The 20,134-nt window shown below is 44.8% G+C and overlaps 1 protein-coding gene across 4 annotated transcripts in view; it reads left to right on the forward strand.

The window, feature by feature from the left end:
- PPP2R2B (protein phosphatase 2 regulatory subunit Bbeta) overlaps positions 1-20,134 on the forward strand; it is a 554,389-nt gene that overhangs the window by 287,218 nt on the left and 247,037 nt on the right. Inside the window, exons 1-2 of one of the 4 annotated variants that reach the window (XM_085618104.1) lie at positions 19,271-19,415; positions 19,509-19,664. The exons of 1 other annotated variant lie outside the window; for it this stretch is intronic. In XM_085618104.1, coding sequence (XP_085474230.1) covers positions 19,643-19,664 — 22 coding nt within the window. In that variant the 5' untranslated portion in view covers positions 19,271-19,415; positions 19,509-19,642. Of the gene's footprint in view, positions 1-14,886; positions 16,636-19,229; positions 19,665-20,134 lie in introns of those variants that run through there. 2 more of the 4 variants (XM_085618102.1, XM_085618103.1) reach the window with 2 other exon arrangements.

Here is a 20,134-nt window from a genome sequence, read left to right on the forward strand (position 1 = left end):
GGTGCAGAGGACCCCACCTTTTGGAGGTGCCCATTCAGTCTCGGATTTACAGCTGTGCAAATGGGGGTCCCAGACGAGAGGCCGTTCAGAACACTCGGTGGGTGGTCCCCTTCATTTTACGCTATGCACTTCTTTGAATGCCATATTGCCTCTTCCAGAATCCTCGCATTGTCTCCCGTCAGACATGGGGTCTTGTTCTCATTTGCAGTTGGCTGCTTGTGGGTTTGCCTATCTTATAATTAAGAGGCTCTTGGAACGGGATACTACAAGTACAACAATACCGGCAAAACAGGCATTTGCAATGCAATAGGTTTCGCATTTACGTGAGTTTAAGCTATTGGCAATGTAAATGACAATGCCTTTTATTTATGTTTTAAAAACGAAAATAAAAGGCATTGTAATTTACGTCAATAGCTCAAACTCGCGTAAATGTGAGACCTATTGCATTGCAAATGCTTGTTTATTGTTTTTTTCTATGTTGTTTGCTCTAAATATCTACTTTATAAACCTCCACAGTGGCAGTAGCTTGTAGACCAGTCTCAGCACAGCGATATGTGTGCTTTTTAAAAGGCTAACCATTGAATTTTCCAAAATGCCAGTTCTGTTATACTGGTAGGACAAATATATATGTGCAGTACCCTTGCACAACTTCAGACATTCCATGGGGAAAACTCGGACTACAGTATTGGGTATAGGATATAATATTACATTTTTGTACCCAGATTAGTGTGCTGTGGGACTGCACTAAGAGGGATTGTTGATGAGTATGGGGTGACTGGGAAGTGGATAGTGGGCAGATCAGCTCCTGTGGGGGAGAGATGTTTCTTGTTCATAAAATTGTTATAGACCTTAAATTGGTATATTTTGATAATGAGGCGCTATGAACAAGTTAAGTTAAATTCTGTTTACCTTTTAACCTTATAACTGTTTAGGAATATGACATATATTCTGCTTGACATTCCCACAGGCATACAGATTTCTTTATGTGAATACACCTTGCTTATACCTTGGATGGTTCTTGGCTGGCAGCAGCTACTTCAAAGGTCTGACCACACAGTTTCTAGTGCTGCTCCAAAAAAGATGCATCCTTTTTAGCTTCATATTAGCAATTATGTGTTTTCTGAGATTACAGGCTGGAATGTTGACTTTACAGCTGGTCCGCTCACACAATGTAGCTTACTTGGGGATCTTCTCGCCTTTTGCTTGCCCAACTGGTCTTCAACCTCCAGAAAAGCTGCTGACGCCAAAAGTAAACATTTACAGTCAGGTAAACAACTTAACTTCTACTGGGCCAAGGGCACTCCATGGTTAGCAGCAGATAAAATCCATGTACAGGTAAATGACGCGAAAGACATTTGGACGCGTTTCACTATGTTTTACATCTCACATTGGATAACACTGAATGTCTTTTTCTCAAGAGGCATATTTTGTTGTCTTTAGAACTTTAGATGTGCTTGTATGCAATTGTGTCTATTTGTGTACCAGTCCTCATATTAAATGTGTGTCTTTCTAACTAATTTCATTATTGACCTCATTATTTCTTAACTGCATAATTGAGGATATATAGCACATATTCCACCTAGATTTTAGTTGAGGAAGACCTTATTGCTTTTTATTGGTGAGCTGATGATTCATTTCAGAAGCGAATTTAGGTTTGCAAATCAGATTATCTGGCCCTTGTGGGAGTAAAGTCAGAGTTCATAACTAGACTATTGCCTCTCTCAATGCAGATCAACAATCCACTCTCCAACACCATGGAGCAACCTTACAAGCAGAGGTACTAACACAAGGACGAAGAAAGACTGTTATGCAGTTACACTGCCTAAGCCATCAGATGGGAGATGGAGTCAGCACAGAGGGGTCATTGAACTCAGAAGCATTGCATAGAAATGAATTATCACTGAGCTCTAATGTGGCCTTCCACAGAAACCTCTTCTCTTCCTGCTTGTTTTATGTGCTTATGGTGGGCCTTTGTTAGGCAATATCAAGCCTTGCATTGTATCTGACTCTATTTGGAATCATAGCAATGTAGGACGCGTGAATGAGCATTGACCATTTTTATGAAATTTGACCCCCCACAATATGATATCCTTAGCTTGTTTATACATTTGTGGGAAATAGTGTATGTCACACACATACTAATAGCATGCAGGGTTGTGCTCAAGAAAGTGCAAGAGTTTAAATTCACAAAATAGTCCCAAACAGTTCAAGTCTGGATTTAAAGCGAAACAAAAAAAAAAAAAAGAGAGACCAGTGGAGCTGCGTAAGCTCATTTGTCCATGAGGAGAATGTATTTTTGGTGCCAGAGTTGGATTTCTCTGTTTTTTAATGAGCTTCTCTTTTCCCTACTTTTGAAAGCTACACTCTTTATTCATTCAGTAAAACTAAAGGCCGTGCAGAGGTTTTGCATTATTTTCTCTCGCTGGTTCCCCATGCTCAGCTACTGTATTCAACAGATAGTTTTCTGGAGAGCTGTCTCCCTCCCTGGACTCCAGTAATAGACCACAAAGCAGGCCGTTGGTTCATCTTGTGTAGTAAAGCCTTGCAACGACAATCACTGAAAATCCATGCCCCGTATAGGCGTGCAGCTATGGAATATATTTATATAGAAAGTTTTACCAGCTGCACAAATCTGCTTATGGAAATGACCATTAAGCACTATCATAAGATGAGGGACTAGGAGCGGTTAAAGAGAGGAGAAGAGAGAGGTCCTGTACCTGTGCTCCTAAAGCAGTATTCTGTAACAAAGTGGTAACAGTTCCTGAAGGGGAAGACATGGGTTCTGCGACCAGGTAATGGTCCAGCGTGACTCCTCAATTTTCCAAGAAACAGTTGAGTGTGCGCTTGTGGTGGCGATAAACCTTCTGGGGTCTCTTGTGCCCTCACACACCCTTGCGAGTGTTAGGCATCATCATTGGGCAGTGCTCCTCGTGGGGGTGGCGCTGCAGTCCCTCACGGGCCCTACAAGAGGGCTCTTTGATGAAGATCTTTTAATGGAGGTGCCGCATTTGTGCATGTGGGTGTGTGGGCCGAGTGAGTGGGTGTGGATTAAAATTACCTCTAGGTACCTTAACAATTTTCATAATGGGTCCTGGGGGTAAATTAAGAAGTTTATACGGTTTGGAGACTGTCCTTCAAACTAGATCAAGGACGGGACCAGTGTTTTCCCACCGCTCTCAAACCATGAACAAGGTGTGTGGTGTACTCAAATTGGTGATGGTCGAAATGTTTCATGCACTTTGTTGGTCCCTAGTGGATCCCCGTGCGCTTCATCAGGACCGGGTGTGAAAGAAAGTAGAAATGTGGGAATCAGGGAAAGACACCCTATAGTCCCACTTTACCTATTGTTAGGTTAGACATCTCTGCGTCCGAGAAACGTATTATCCGTGTTCTCTCGAAACCCAAAACCTGTTATGAAAAAAGAGGGGGGGGGAAACAAAAGGGAGGGGAAGAAGAGAAACCAAGACAAAGCAATTAATTACATCGAGCTGGATGAAGGTTAATCAAGCAGCTCTGTGGATAAAACAGATGGTCGACATAGGTACCACTAGTGGATGGGGTTCTCTTGGTTTAGAGCCCCTCATGTTCACAGGGTGGAACATTCAAAGAGCGTTATGTTAAACGCAGGTGTGTGTTGTCCAGACCGGACACATGAAGCTAACTCAGGCGTCAAACAAGGATAAGGCACACGTGTGATAATACCAGGTTTGGTGACTATTTACGAAATTGTGACCATCCTGCACTGTTAGTATTGAGGTAGATAGGTACTACTGGAAATGACCAGCCTATCTCCAGTGTGAATTATTAAGCATTTCTCTTCATCAGTGTTTTGGCTCCCAGGGCCTGATTTCCAATTGTCTCCTCGTGGAATATCTCCTGGCTCCTGGGGATGTGCCAAATCTGGAGGAAGTGGTGTAACAGAAGCCCCCGCAGCATCCGCAGTGGAGGGGGGGCACCCTCTGGCACTGGTACTGGGGGGATCCCTGACCTGAGAGCTCCAGACTGGATCTGGCACGTGGGGGGGGGCCTTGCATGTACTTTGCAGGGGGACCCCTCAAGTTTCATTACGCCACTGTCCGGAGTAGAGTGCACAATAGGAATGACCTCCACCATTCTATCCCTCCAGGGGTGGCGCCTCTGATTTGAGAAGTTCCTCCAGGTATCAGAGGGGTTTCAGTTATCACCCAACTGCAAATCCAAATCATGCCCTCAGTTTTAAAGGCTGCATTTTGAAGTAAGTTGTAAAGGTGGCAGATCGCACAGTAGAACTGAAATTAAATATTCTCCAAGAGGTAGGGGTCAACAGAACAGGGCTGCAGAACATAATCCATTTACAACCCCTGAGGTGGAAAAGCAGGCTATCCAAGCTGATTTTACCACCATCTGCCTGAGAACCGCCAGCGTTGAGGGCCCTTAAGCAAATGGTTAATACTGACAGTACAAGTAATTCTGCTAAGCATAAAACTTATTTGCAATTCATTACTTTTATTAGAAAAGTGGGCACTTCTACATTCGATACTATTTTATAACTCTACAAATATAAAATCTTTCTCTATAAAATGTCAAGCCAAAACACTACCTCCTGCCAGCTTACAAGACCACCAAAAACCTCAGTGAATTTGCAAATGCTGTAGTCGCTTGGAACTCTGGCTGCACACATTTTTCCAAATGATAGAAGAATGGTGAAATCTATAAGAAAATTGTTAACTACACTTTTGAGATAAAACATAATGTAATTTGAAAAGTAATCAAAACTGTCCATACCAATGAAACTGTGTTTGGTGGATGGAATGCTTCATCACAACTTTGGTGGATGTTCTGTCTGCCATATTACAGTTGTGTTATTGGCACTTGTAGTATGGTGGACAGGATAGTCTCCAGGGGCGGCTCTTACACAATGGTAGAGGATCGTCACCCCACTAGCGCAGAGCCAGTAGGTGAAAAATAAAATGATTACCTTTAATCGTTTTATTTTTCATTAGCCAGTTCTACCAGAGTGTGTAGGGAGGGGCGGGTCCAGGGCATGGGAGAGGGAGAGGGGAGAATGAGTTCTATGTGCACTTTTAAGGGAGCATGTGTGTTTGGTCGGCCGTCTCAGGCCAGCAAACACACATGCGTACTTAAGTTTCTCCAGCCCAGCTGCATTGAACAGCGGAGCATCTTTTCTGCCCTCTCTGGTTAATCCCAGCGCCACTCTCATGGCATGATAGCAGCGCAGGGAAAGCAGAGGAAGTCTGATGCAGCCCCAGTGCTTGATCGGACCAGGAAGGACGAGGCGCAACGTGGGAGGCAGGCGGCAGCTCCAGGTAAGTGTATTTTTTTTGTTTTTTATTATGAACACCCCTGTGAGCTCCCCCTCCCACGCTCCTCGCGTCCCCTCCACTTGCCCTACTACCTCTTCATTGTGTCGGCCGCCGCTGAAACCCGCCATATTTTGATGGAGCATCCCATCCATCAAACTAAAAATTAATCCCCTAGTTTCTTTCAGGAATAAAAGTAACCACTATTTTTATTATGTTTATTTTCTGATTTTCTCTATCCTCCGAGCAGGTCCCTTATCATCGCTCCTTTAAGATTTTAGCAGAAAACACCCACCTCCCCTCCTAAGTAAAGGTATGGCCCTGCAGTAGAAAAGCAATATCGCTTTTCGTGCTCACAGCTCATTTAATTAATACTACAATATAAACAAGATTGCACATTTTTCATACAAATAACACATTTTAGAACAATTCATAAAAGTAAAGTAATCTTTCAAGTTCATGGTGAACAGCCTATGTGTGAATGTGATTGTGTCTATTCTACAATGCACCATCAATCTGTGTGTTGCTAAATAACTCGTGCCCTTCACCACTCATGCAAAAAAAAACATAATCAAGATCTATTGTGAGCCAAGATGCAAATTTAGAACTTGTCCTTGTGAAGTGATGTATTTGTTTGTTTGGCTTAGTAATTGTTTAACAGACATGCCAAGACCCCCATTTATCTGGTGTCCAGTAGACCTATTCGAGACTGTTGGTGATTACAGACTACTCCACTTTGACAAATAGCTGCGCCAGCGTTAACCATCTGCTTTGGGGTTTTCTGCGTTGGAATCAAAAGCAAGTCCCAAAAGTAATTTTAGAACCTGTGATCACATTGTGTCAGCTTCAAATAAGTTGTTAATCATGCCAGCTGCTGAACTATTCATTTTGTGAGTCCACAATTAAGTAGCACTCAAAAAAGTAGCAAGGTCTTTTCTGAGAACCATTTATTACTTTTAGAAAACAATTTCGATTTAGTGCAAATAATATTAAATTAAGTATCACCAAAGAAGTGTCAACCTGCTAAAATGTAGCTCTATATGCAGTCAAACTTGATGGTTTAAGTGCATCTTGTAACTAAAAGCAAAAGCATTCATTTGACAAATTGTAACTTATGAAATATCGAGTGTCTTATAAAACAACGTGTCAGTATTATTGTTATATTGTAATAGTGAGATTAATAACAGTAAATTGCAAAAACGTATTATTATTATTATTACCATTATTATTTATTATTATTATATATTTATAATGATAATAGTAATGATATCATCATAACATGTTTTGTGAAGTCGAACACTTACGGAGACTCTGTAAAGTAATATCTACTGCTTTGACACTATCTAATGTGCTTATTCTCACAATTACCAATAAATTTCATTACAACAAAAATAAAAATGTGATTGTGTATATATATAATAATCACAGAACACAGGCCACTATCAAACATCAAAAAGCGCGCCAGCACCAATATCATCAACTAATCAAATAATTACAAATGGACGAATCCCTGATTATAAGAAACTCGGATAAAGGGGGGAATGTGGTGCTTTGGCCAAAGAACCTTTATTTAGAAGAGGCGCTCATGCAACTGAATGATCGGTCGTGCTATAAACTTAGTAACAAATTTACAATCTTAGCGGCACAGAACGAACTTTTTAAAAGATTAGCATGGAAAAGTGCCGGACTTCTAAATCAAGATGAATATAAGTTTTTTTTAAAAAGAATACCCGGTTACGCCTGTGATTTATTTTATCCCGAAGATTCATAAGGACATCAACAAACCTCCGGGAAGACCTATTATCTCAGCCAAACAAAGCTTGTTGGAAAATGTATCCATCTATATTGACTCATTTGTACAGGAGCATGTGAGAGCCTTACCATCTTTTATACAAGACACTACAGACTTTTTAAGGAAAATCCATGAATGTCATTAGTGTAAGGATTATCTATTAATAACCATAGATGTTTCAAATTTATACACAAGTATACACCATAAAGATGGTATGCGAGCTCTAAAGCACTTCCTGGACAGACGACCCATTCAGTTTCTCAATCACAACAAAATGATAATCATTTTAACTGAATTCTGCCAAAATAATAATTACTTCCTCTTCCAGAATCAAATCTACCACCAAATACGAGGAGTAGCTATGGGGGCAAGCTTTTCACCCAGTTATGCTTGCCTCCATATGGGTTGGTGGGAGGAGATAATAGTAAATGCTCTGTATGGCAACATTCTAAAGGAAAACGTGATTAAATGGGTCAGATACATAGATGACTTATTTCTGATATGGCAAGGCAATAGAGCAAGTGCAGAAGCCTTCATTTCTAACCTTAACGACAATGACATAAACCTACACCTCACGTACACTATCAGTGAGCAATCAGTTTGCTTTTTAGATGTCGAAGTATTTATAATTAACAACAAGCTGGAAACAAGATTGTATCGGAAACCCACGGCGGGCAACACCCTCCTGCACGCATCCAGCTTTCATCCAAAGCACACAATACACAGCATCCCTTATGGAGAAATGCTGCGGATACGTAGATTATGTAGTAGAGAAGAGGATCTTGTCCTCGCTCAACAGGAGTGTAGAGAACATTTCCTAGCGAGGGGTTATTCCATTCATTTAATAGCAACAGCAATAAGTAAAACCAACCAACTATGTAGGGAGGATTTGCTGTTGTTAAGACCCAACAGGGAACTAGATTGCAATCTCAGAAAACAATCACTTGAATCATCTAATCCAAGATTAATCCTGACCTACAACAAACTTAGGGTGCTAAGGAAAAACTGGCATATTGTACGTAATGACCCGACAATTGGAGAGCACCTCTCCACAAGTCCAGTCATAATGTACAGAAGAGCTCCTTCTACCAGTGATTATTTAGTAAAGAGTAGTCCAGAAATCTCTTTAAACAGGAACTGGCTAGCTGGATCTAGAGGGTTCAAGAAATGTTTCTCTTGCAAAGCATGTAAATTGGGTACTAATAAAAACTCTTTCGAAACTCCCTTCAAATCAGCCCCCACCTCGATATCTAAATTGCTAACCTGCAAATCTGAGTATGCAATTAATGTGTTGGAATGTTCTTGTGGACTAAGGTACATTGGCAGCACGAAGCTGCAAGTCCACAAGCGAATCCTTCAACACATAAGAGCCATCTCCAATTCGGATCCAAGCTATCCGGTGGCCCGTCACATCAAAGAAGTCCACAACAGCCAATTACAAGATCTCAAATATTTTGTTGTGGACAATATACCACCCCTAAGGAGAGGTGGCAATAGAGAGGTCAACCTGAGAAGACTTGAGACCAAATATATTTTAGAGTCCGGCAGCAAGAGTCCGAATGGTCTTAATACGACGGAAGACTTGCATACTTGGCTTTAACAAAATGAGAATGAGACAAAAAACAATATACAGTATTAACTTATTAAGTAATTTGGTCTTATATATCATATGTAGCTAATTAAGACAAGTAACAGCTGACTTTAAACACTAGCACAATTTCGAAAAAGGTGACTTAACATCCAAGCAGATTCCTTGTATTTCATCAATTTTTCTTTCTTTTAAAAAGGAAATCATTCTTTATCACCATAGATCTTATAACTGTTTTATTTATTTTTAAACTGTTACAGGAACTGATGCACTTTATTCACTTTGGTGATACACTTTGAACACTTAAACAATACAACGACTTAACATCAATGCCATTTTGTTTAATCTGTAAGGGCATACTAGAGAAGAGGGAAAAAAGATAAGATGAAAAAACATAACTGTTCTTAACCAGTGTGTTTTAATTATAGTATGTATTTATTTGATCTCCCTGTTCTTAACCCCTTCAGTGCCCATGACGAGATAGTCTCGTCATGGAGCGCGGTTGCGCTGTGCCCATGACGAGACTATCTCGTCATGAACCCCGCCCGCTAATGCAACGCCCGGCACAGGGCGTGGAAAGGGCGGGGCACTGCAGAGGTTAAAAATTGTACCTAAGTATTTATTTATTTAATATACCATGTGTTGATATTTTATCTATGTATAATGACGTTTTTAACTATCGTTATATTTTTTAAGGTGAAATTCGCATTTGTAATAGATATTGTATTGTTGATATAAGAACATGACCAATCTATTGTATTTATACAGTTATCAATTATGTTCACAGTTATACAATGGTGCAGTAACCCATATCATGTATTTGCATTATGCTGCTAGAGGGCAAAACGGAAGACAGCTGGATAGTCTGTCTTCACAGTCGTTTACTTGCACTATCACTTTAAAAGGGAGAAATGGTGGATGGCATGTCATGTGATCAAGGGCTGTTGAGCCCGAAACGCATCATGGCTGCATTGCATTGAATAAACTAAATAGCACCAAGGAATGGGTGTCCGTCTCCTGCTTGGAAGTTTTGTGTAACCAGAAGCTTTCAGAGGAAGTTGGAGCTTTACCTTTTTTATATATATATATATATATATACATTCACTAACAAAACAAAGGTTACAGGGCCGTTATAGTTAGGTTCTGAATTTACATGCACAAAACCATAGAAATTCAGCGTTTATAGTTAGTTATTTCAAGGCAACTATATCTCACTCCCCCGCCATGCACAGTTTTTGCATCAATAATTTTATTGTAAATGTTGCAGTGATAATATCAATGATGCTATAGAAGAGCAATCAGGTAATAAATGGGGTAATTAGCAGTGCATGGAGAGGGTGCGAGTTATAATTACCTTAGGGCACGAGTTACAGTTACTGGAAATAACTTTAACTATTACAGCTGAATTTCTATGGTTTTGCGCATGTATATTCATAACCTAACTATAATACCATTGCTGTAACATTTGTTTTTTTCATTAATTTCTAAGGTTTTTTAAATGCTAATTTTTAACTATAATTCCCCGTAACCTTTGTTTTTTTCAAGGAATTTGTATAGTTTTTTAAAAATGCAGTGGGGGTTGCCAATCCCACACCATTTGTTACTGCTTTCTCCTCGACCCCTGTTTTTTTTAATGCTACCTCCTGCTTTTGCCTCACATTTTACTGTTTTCTCCTTCCTTTCCCCCCCATTTTTAGCTACAGAGACCAGCAACTCCCCGAGGCTTTATGTAAATATTGGAGGGAGCCACACAGACCCCGCTCCATGTGCTCATTTGAGACCAGGGACAACTACCGATCCCGGGACTTCTTTTTTTGCAATAGAGAGGGGCCATGGGGACTCTCCTCCTGGGGCTCTTTGGAACCCCGGGGACCACCAATTCCCCGGGGATAAATCGGTAATATAAAAATGATAAAGAGAGGGCCCTGGGTACCCCTGGGGACCACCAACTCACCGGGGCCAGATCTTTAATTGAAAATGGGACGGGGAGCCACGTATCCCTCCTTCCCTCAAGTGACGATTTTGGCCTCGGGAACCCCAACCCCTCGGGCTTGGCCATACTTACATAGGGGACGGGGACTGCGTGCCCCCTTCCCCGGGCGTGCCGCCCATACCCCAGGGCTGACCTTAATTGAATGAGGTAGGGGGAAAAGCAGCCCCCCTGGGCTGATTCCAGGCCCGGGGACCACATCCCCAGGGGACTGGCCATGGGCACCCAGTGTGCAATGGAACAATTGGAGGAGCCTCAAGGTCCCTGCAGTCCCAGCTGGAACCCCACCTCCTGTGAGAACCGATATTGCTGATGCAAGCAGAGAGCTGCTTAAAATACCAGCTCCCTGGTTGCTAGAGCAGTTTTTTCATCTGCTTCCCTGCACACATATTTGCGTGCAGGTAAGCAGATGAAAACTCCCCTTTCTGCAAGCCGGACCTGTTTGATAGCATCAGCTTGCAGAAAGTGGAGTTCTGTTGACTTTTACTTGTTGGCAGCTGTCAAATGCAAAAACAACAGTTGATAAACAGAATGCAGAACAATGTCATACATTCACCCCAGTACAGAGATCTGGGCCTATATCCATCGTTTTTTTGCTCACCATGCCATTCCAGTTTGAACCCAGCCATATGCAAATCAGTCTTGACCCTGTGCCTCATGGGAACAGTCCAGCCCGAACTGCAAAGCCAAGTCCTTCCTGGACTGGAAACAAGCATCCTAGGACCGGTTGTTGGCAGCTGTCAGCAGCTACCAAGCAAAATCGAACAGCTACCTCCCGAGTGTTGCACCTCGGAAGGTAGCAGGAGCCGGCTCTGGGGAGTGGCGGTCCCCAGGGCCATAATTCGCTCCACATGGGAAGCCCCCTCCATCGTAGAACTTATCCCCGGGAGGTGGTAGTACCCGGGGCTAGGAGTCCGCGACAGACTGCCTACATAACTTTATTTCAGACCCGGGGAGGTGGCGGTCTCCGGGGCGCGGGTGGACCACATGGGTCCGCCACACACACATTTTTAAATGCCCCGGGGAGGTGGCTGTCCCCATGGCTGCGAGGGGCCGTGTGTGGCCCCCTGCTTTTATTTATAAACATTTGCCCCAGGAAGGCGGCGGTCCCTAGGGCACCAATCTTGGTCAATAAAAGCTGAAGAAAACTGAGAGACTACACATAAAGGCATATTTTCCACTGTCCTTTTACTATTGATTCCATTTTCAAGGCTCATCGGATTTGCTACAAACGTTGGGCTGGGTGACTTCAGGCAGAGTATTTGGGGATGAGCCAAGTAGATCGTGCTCAGTCTTGAATGGCTGCACATGCACCCCAGGTGTTGGCATGGGATTTTTATGATGCTCCTGCAGTTAGTGATCAACACCAATTCAGTGTCCTGTTGTAGGTTGGCCACAACTTTTTAAGGCTGGGACTTAGAGGTTTTTCAACTTTCAGACCACGGTAAAGTGCCATGGCTATGGAAGAAAGACACAACCTTAATATGCATTTTTCCAAGGTTTCTCCCACTTTTGAGTGCTAAATTTATGGCGCCAATAGCACTGCGGAAAGAATATATCCATCTTAATGTAGTCCAGTGCAGCAACAGCATCTAGCCTTGCCCCGCTGAAAATTATTTAACTCTGAATGTTTTTTAAGTTAAAAAGTGCAACTGCCTACTGACGAATAGCTTACATTTTTTAGAATCTCACTCCATTAGTAGTGGCACCAAACAGTGCCTAAGTGTCATTCAGCTACAGAATTTGACTGGGGAAAACCTTCAGCCCCTGTCTGATCTTGCTCAACTGCTGGTCGGCCGTGGAATGTGTCTACTGGAACCTGTTGACTAACATTGGGTTTTGGTCTCGCTTGTTTTCTGTTGCCAATTTTAATATTTTAATAAAACCCTATAACTCTTGATGCCCTTAATTTTTTATTGCTTCTGTATCACCGTGCTCATTGAATTGTATTCTTTTTTGTTTAATTGGTTTGGAAATGTTACCTAATGTGCTTCTTCGTAATAGTGGTTTTGATGATGCATGCATTAACTCAGAGGCATTACTGTCCCATGCACCAAGCAGTCAGGGGTAAGACCAGGATTTCTCAAAGAAGACTGTTTTAACTTCTAGGTGATTCATTGTTTACCTGCAGATTGGGACTGATGTAACACTTAGATTGTATAGGGGAGGAGTGTTATGCTGCAGCATTCTAGAACTGTGGGCTGCATAAAATAGTTTTTTTTAGTGTATGGGCAGGATTAACAACTAGTAGTCTCAAATGCCTACTTCGCATACCCTTCGCACATTCCAAAGAACCTAGGCCTCTTCAGATAACATGATGAACTCTGCAAGTATTCATATGTATTACTAGTGTACTGTAAAAGTGCCCAGGTATATCCAGAGTGCATCTGAACATGAATTCCCCAACAATTGCCTAATATTGAAATGTTCATTAAAGGTATTTCTAGTACTTGGGTTTTCACACATTATTCTCTTACGGGACTCTACATTTATTTTGAGGCCCTAGTTAAAGCTTTTTCAAAATTTGAAATTTTGGTTCACATTTTTTTTAAATACTTATGATGTTTATGGTGAATATAGCCGTAATGGGTGAATTAATAATGGTGCACTTGAAACAATTTTATTTCGAGATTTACAAGTGTGTTTATTAACATAGTTTATTTATACCACATTAAAGTAGAGACCATTTTATTAATATGGAGGCTTTTTCTATGTTCTTTTTATCCTGATCACTTCTCATTACTCCTCCCAGTCAATGTCCTCCTGCGTATCTTCTCTCCCCCACTGTCTTCCCTGGGAAAGAACACTGTAACGCAATTGATTATTTTATTAGATAGCGTATATTGTGAATGAAACATTTGCTGTGTTTCCAATGTAAAAGTGTGAAGCACTCTTCCAACTGAGGTTCTGGTGTAGGCTTGAAGTATGAGTCTTTGACTAGGTTTCATACCGTGTTCTACACTGGCAGACTGTACTGTCGCTGTGGAAGGTTTCCTCTGCCTTAGACATGGGTTAGTGTTATAATTACTGCTGTGACACATATCATTCTGATTTGCTCATTGTGTGTTATCACTAATCATGTCATGCTGAATTTACAGTTTTTGCTTATTACTTATCTGCTAAATGTGTATATTAAAAACCCTTGGTTTTGAGGGTGAGACAGAAAGTTTCTCTGATCTGCTAGAGACTCTGCCTGATTATTCTGGGCCTTTTCCTGTTCTTTTAGGAACGCTGACAATTTATTGAGAGACTTCTTATTCTATTAATGATCTCGTCTTTATGCCTTTTTGTTGCTTATAGGTGTTTGAAATAATTCTGTGTTCTGACTATGTACTCTATATCATAGGCTTCATGGTAGTGCAACTCTCTGAATTGCATAATTTGAGATTTTGTAATAAAACCATTTCACTTTTCATTGGTCTAGAGCTCAGTTATTGAGTAGTCTTATTTTATTTTATTCTGCGAAATTGTGGGGCCTGACGTCAAGGAGAGTGGTGACTCATATCGCAAGATCAAGGGTACAGCTGCCGAGCCACCAGAGGTAAAATTTTGGGGTGATCGAAATATTGGGGTACATTAAAAATATTGGGATTTGGCTCTTATACCTCCACTTTTAATGTGTGTGAAGTAGCCCTTTCACATGTGTAAAACATTTAGGCACTCCTACCTTTTTTGGCAGGGGCATGGTGCATCCTGGGTCTTGTAGTATCGCGTTTATCACAGATCTGGTAAAAAACATATCTCAATATGCAAAGTATTAGACGCCAAAATGCCAAGACTTGCTAAACGTGTCACACGGGGGAGGGCTGGGTGGTAAGTGGGGGTATGTGCAGTTACAGGCATTGTTTCCCCTACATATCGGAGGTGCCTGAATAGGCCCCTGAACTTTGCGACGTTGTCATGTGGAACCTCCCTCGAGTGAGGACAAAAATGCAAGCCATGAGTGCGCGTCGCAGCACAAGCCCAGGTCTCGTGGCACCAATTCTCCTCTCACCTTCCCTTGCTGCTGTGAGGGAGGAGCGATTGGTGTGATTCCACCGCGCGCTCGTTGCTTCCCCCCTAGACCTGCGGCCGCCGCAGAGCGCGCACGCGAGGCACCATACTAAGCAGAGCCGCCGGTAGGATTGTGCTGACGCAGAGCCGTAGTTGTAGCGGGGGGCGGAGCTAGCGCGTGCTGCCTGCACCGGCGTTCCACAGCTCGAGCTGCCAGAGTGACAAGCTCGCGACCGCAGGAGCATCAGCAGCTGTTCTGCCTGGCTCGCGGGGGATGAGAGGGGCGCGGGCTGGAGGCAGAGGAAGGCGCGTGCGAACCTATAACGAGGATCCTTTAGCTACTGGACACCTGCATCAAACCCGGATCCTGTCTGCTGCTTCCTCTTCCCACGGGTTACATCACAGCCAAATACCTGGAATATCCTTTACCCTTGGGCACCAATTTGCATCCGTGCCAGAGCTATGAGCCCTGCGTGAGCTGCCATCTGGAGGAACCTTTACCCCACGGTGCCTACCCGTACTATAGCCAGGAACTGTTCTGCATATTTTACCCCAGGGTGCCAGCCTGCATTGCAGCCAGGAGTAGTGACCGACCAGTCACATAACCATCCTAAGGTTACCATCCTGCATCTCAGCCAGGTGCACAGCATCACCCGGCAACGCTGCATCACCACATGCCCCCCGGCTCCAATTCAGCCTGCATCACAACCGGAAATCTGCAAACCCTGCCACACCCGACGCATCCTCTGACCGATCGGTGCCTGCAGTGTCAGCCAGCTTGAATCATAAACAGGTGCCCCCATGACCTACCACATCTGCTTCGTCTTCTGAACCCAGCCCTCTTCACATGTGAGACCACCGAAGGAGGAACCGTCACCCCTCTGTCACTCCATTGGCACTGAGCATCAACCGGCCTACCTCAGCCGAGATTGCTGCATGACCTGTCAACTTTACTCCAGGGCGGAAGTCTGCATTGCAGCAGAGAGCACTTCCACGTCTCTCCCTTATCTGCAGCACCCCTTGGGTTCAGAGCTGTATTCCAACCTAGAAACGTGCAGCCCTGTAACTTGTGGCATCCTTTCATGTACAATAGTACAATTTTTTGAATAACTGTCCCTTGGTGCACACATCACTGCAACCCCTCCATCTAATGCATCTCTGACCTGTTGGGCCTTAAAACATCTTTATCTAGAGTACCCACCTCTTTTGAAGGGTATTGGATGCTGTGGTACTAGTAGACCAAAGTCCCTTTTCTACATTCCACAAATGGTGTGATCCTCGGCAAGATACCCTTATCTCTTTGTGCCCAGTTTGCAATATCGCCCAACTCCGGAAACACCTTGAGACCGGCTAGAGCCCGGCATTAAGTGCTATGTTAATAGAAAAACCCGGTACATTGGCAGTCATATTTCCTAGTGGGCCTTTAAAGGTGTTAGGGTCTGCAGAAGCACCCCTGTCTTCTGGTACCACCTCTGCCCCTATCACTACCCTTTGGCCAGTCTGCTGATATCCCAGCCCGTTGAACTTCTGCGAAACAAACTCCTCCCCCTGGCACCAGCTTCGTTCTCTCATTGGTCCTTCAGCCACCTGCCCCTTTCTCCGAGCCGGCCCCGCCCCTTCTCTTATTCTCCAGGAAACCGGTCCAGAGGAAGGCACCTCCGACCTGTTGGGCACCCAAACCCTTGCACCTGTGGCGAGGATACTCCATCGGCCCTGAACCCTCCGGAGCCGGCAGATTTCGCAATTTCTTTTCCAAACGCTTCCTTCTAGCTTTTGATTCAATCCCGAAGCGCCTGGCCATGCGGTGCCCCCAAGTCCCTGTGTGCTAAGGCCGCCCCCGGGGACCATGGATTGTTGTCTGTCCGTTTCTGGCTCTCAGCTGAGAAACCACCCGAACCGTCAATGGAGGAAGAGATTGATACCCGCAAAATCAACAGCAGCTTCCTACGCGACCACAGCTATGCAACCGAAGGTAATGACGCGGCCGCCTCGGGCTCCTCGGGGGTCCTTGAGCTGCTATTGTATCGCTTTGCAACCCTAAGGATTTGTGTAGTCTGGTGGGCATGTGATCATCTCTGCGCACGTTGTACATGTTTATTGTGTTCTTGTGTAGCGCCTTTCCCACCTTTGCGCTGTTTAACTTCTGAGATCATTAGCAATCGATGACCCAGATCGCAGTTGCATTAATACATTTGTATCCACGCGGGATCAATAAATGTCACCCGACTCTTAAATATATTTGTAAAGTCAGAGCCAGTGACCAGCTCATTTTAATTCTTTTGAATGTCGAATTTAAAAGTCTCCTATGCGCTGTGACTGCCTCCGGGGGACTAGCTTCCATTGTGCAGCGGGTGCAGTGACGCCTAGACCCAAAGGCCTGAGTGTCCACTGATTCCGCATTATTGCTGTGTTTCACAGTTGAAACCGCGGCCAAGTGGGTCATTAACTTCCCAGCACATGGGCCCAGGCCATGACACACTGGCTACTGCTGACAGAGTGCAGCACGTGCAGTGGCACCGGGCGCCAGAGGGGACCACTGAGCCATGGTTATTGAGGTATTTTATAATTCAAACAGCAGGGGGGGGGGGGGGCTCGTTTCCTTTAATGCAGTGGGCGGGGCTAAATCATTGTGGCTTGGATAGAGGTGTGGTCCAATCACTAATGGTGAATACCCGGTTTCTTGCCCTGGCTTCAGCATCCAGCCACGCTGTGTGTTCCGGGTCCAAGTCACTCATGTGCCTCGGATCCAATAGCTGCCGTCATTGGGGTCGATTAGCACCTGGCGACTGTCAGCTACACATCACTCTATAAATACCTGGCTAGTCCCATATTAAGTACAGGTGTGTTTTGCAGGCTCAGGTTCGCAGTGCAGTCCTTTTCACCAGTGAGAACCACTCGCCCTTTGGCTGGTAGCCAGACTCTAAAGCACGTGCCAGAGAGAGATGCTGAGGAAAGAACGGAAAGCACGCGCGTCTCTCTAGTTTTGTCCATTTTAAAGGGTGCGTTGAGTGCAACCTGTGGTACATTGTTCTGTGACGCATAGAACATTAATACCAATTTGGGGTTTGACTGAGACCCAGTGGCAGTTTTTGTCTGTTAATGAAGCAGGTGGAAAGGGTCATTTCGGCTGCCAGGCATACTGTCGACTTTTGGAAGCTCTGAGTGCGCATCATCAAAGCTGCAAGGAAACCAGGTGGTTGCGCATGCGCGCTCGGAGATGTAATCGCATGCAGTAGGCTCAGATTTCTGGATTAACCAAAGGCGGATTAGAGCTCTCTCAGACTCTATTACACTCCTGGGGGCGCTTCCACGGGTCCTTTCAGTCGACATAACATCTATTGTGCAATGGCAGCGGTTGGGAAATCTGACCACTGCGCCCTGCTGTGTTCTGCTGGGTGTGCTGAGCAGCTAGGGTGACGGGGCCAAGGTGTTCCCTTCTAAAGCGCCGAACTGTTCCACTTTACCTGCGCAGCAGCGCTTTACAATTTGGAAATATTTTGCTCCGCGTCATGGAACATGGCGACTATTGGGGTTATTGTGCATATTTTGACTAGTGCAGGTTTGGGGGGGGGGGGGGGGCGGGATACAGAGGATTACATTTTGTTTAGTGCACCTCTTCTGTGATCCGAAAGTGCTTTTAGGATCCGAACACTCTTTCCAGTTCTAGGATCCTCGCTGACTGGAGTCAGTGGTCTGGCGGTTTCATATTTGTTTGTGTTTGGTATTGTTGGACAGAGAACCATTCTGGAAAGTGGCCTAATGGTGGTTGTTTTTGTTTTTAAAGGGCAGTGACCATGGCCGGACAACTGATCAGGCTTTTGGGAGCTCCAGTGGCCACCTTGTAACTGAATGGCGGAATGGCTTGATTTAAAATGATTATGTAACAGAGATATAAAAGTTGTGTATATCAGCAGTAAAGGCACCATTCCTCAGTTTCAAAAAGGTTCTCGCTAGATTCTCCTAAGAGGTTGAGGAGCCTGTTGACTGAAAACCGTGTGGGCTGAATTCAAATCCCAGCTCAGCTAGACACTGTGATCTTGGTCAAAGCACCTTATCTCCTTCAGCTGACCCAACCAAGACTTCCAGTAGCAAGTGCCGTGTGAAATAACAACTGCATTCCAGAACATAGATAGTGAAAAGAACATGGTGTTATATAATCAGCAATCACACGTAATTACTCGCCAATAGCATTATTGTGGGAACACCTGGGCCTAGTTCGGCGCTTTATTTGCCTGCAGGGGGGATGCGTGTGCATTCGGACTGCTGCCTGTTTGTTGTGGAGTCTGGGGTTTATGTTCTGAGACTTCTAAATCCACTCTGCTCACACTCAGTGATTTAACTGATATAACGCCCGGAGAGCATCTATATGTGACGACACTCTGCGCCATTGAAACGGCGTCTTGGAAAGATTTAAGTCGTCCGCGCCTGCACCGCACGAATCTCCCTCACTAGCCGGGCAGTCCCGCAGCGGCGCGATCCTGGTTGAATAAAGGCCCGTGTCTGTGCGCCTCCCTGATCCTCCGCCACGTCTTCGCGCTCGCAGAGCTCCGGCGCCGGGAGCGGCAAGAGTTAACGGGGCTGAGAGGAAGCGTGCACGACTCTGCGCTGGGAGCTGCAGCCACACTACCGGAGCCCGGCCACGCCGATCGGTCCTCCCGAGCGGATCCCTCCACAGACACGGAGATGCCCCGCCGCACCGAGATCTCCTGACAACCGGAAAGCGCCGCCTGCCCGGAAGATCCCGATTCGGAGGTATTTCCTCGTCACACACTCGGTGATCGCCGCTGGGCTCTGAGACACGCCAGTGCTTAAAAAAAAAAAAACATCGGTGTTTTTATTTCCAAGGGCTTTGTTTGGATTTTTTCGGAAGGCGCTCCTTCTGTGATGACATTGACGGTCTCAGCTGAGAAAAACCCACACATGAACGTGAAAGCCGAGTAGGTTCTTCTGTCGGAGGCGGTTTCCGAGAAGCAGTCCCGATGAAAAGCCTGTTGGATTTAAGTGAGTACTCACGCGATTGTACACGCACGATTCACGCGGGCAGCGCCTCCTCTGACGCAGAGATGCTCCGGGAGGTGGGCAGACCGGAGGCTTGCTCGGTGCAGCAGACCGCCGTGTGCATGCAGTGTACTCCGAGGGGTCACCCTCTCTCGTGTGTTAAACAACGGGGTGCTCGCCTTTGTGGTGTACCTGCTGCCCCGTGTGCGCCGCCATGTGCAGCACGTGCCCCTGTCTGCATGGGCCCCTCGCTCCACCGCAGGCTTGGCCAGGAACCATAACCAGTCCTGGCTGAGACTGTCAAATCAGCCCCACGTGGCACCGTGCCACGGGTGGGGGAGGGTACACGCTGTGGTGAGGGTGTTCTCATTAAATACAAAATATTGGTCCACATGGTGAAAATGACGCCACCATTTTTAATCTATTTTGGCTAAGCAAGTCCATGGGTGCGCGTATCATGGCATTGGCGGCGC

Source organism: Triturus cristatus, chromosome 7 (genome assembly GCF_964204655.1).
Source record: "Triturus cristatus chromosome 7, aTriCri1.1, whole genome shotgun sequence".
Taxonomy (NCBI): Eukaryota; Metazoa; Chordata; class Amphibia; order Caudata; family Salamandridae; genus Triturus; species Triturus cristatus.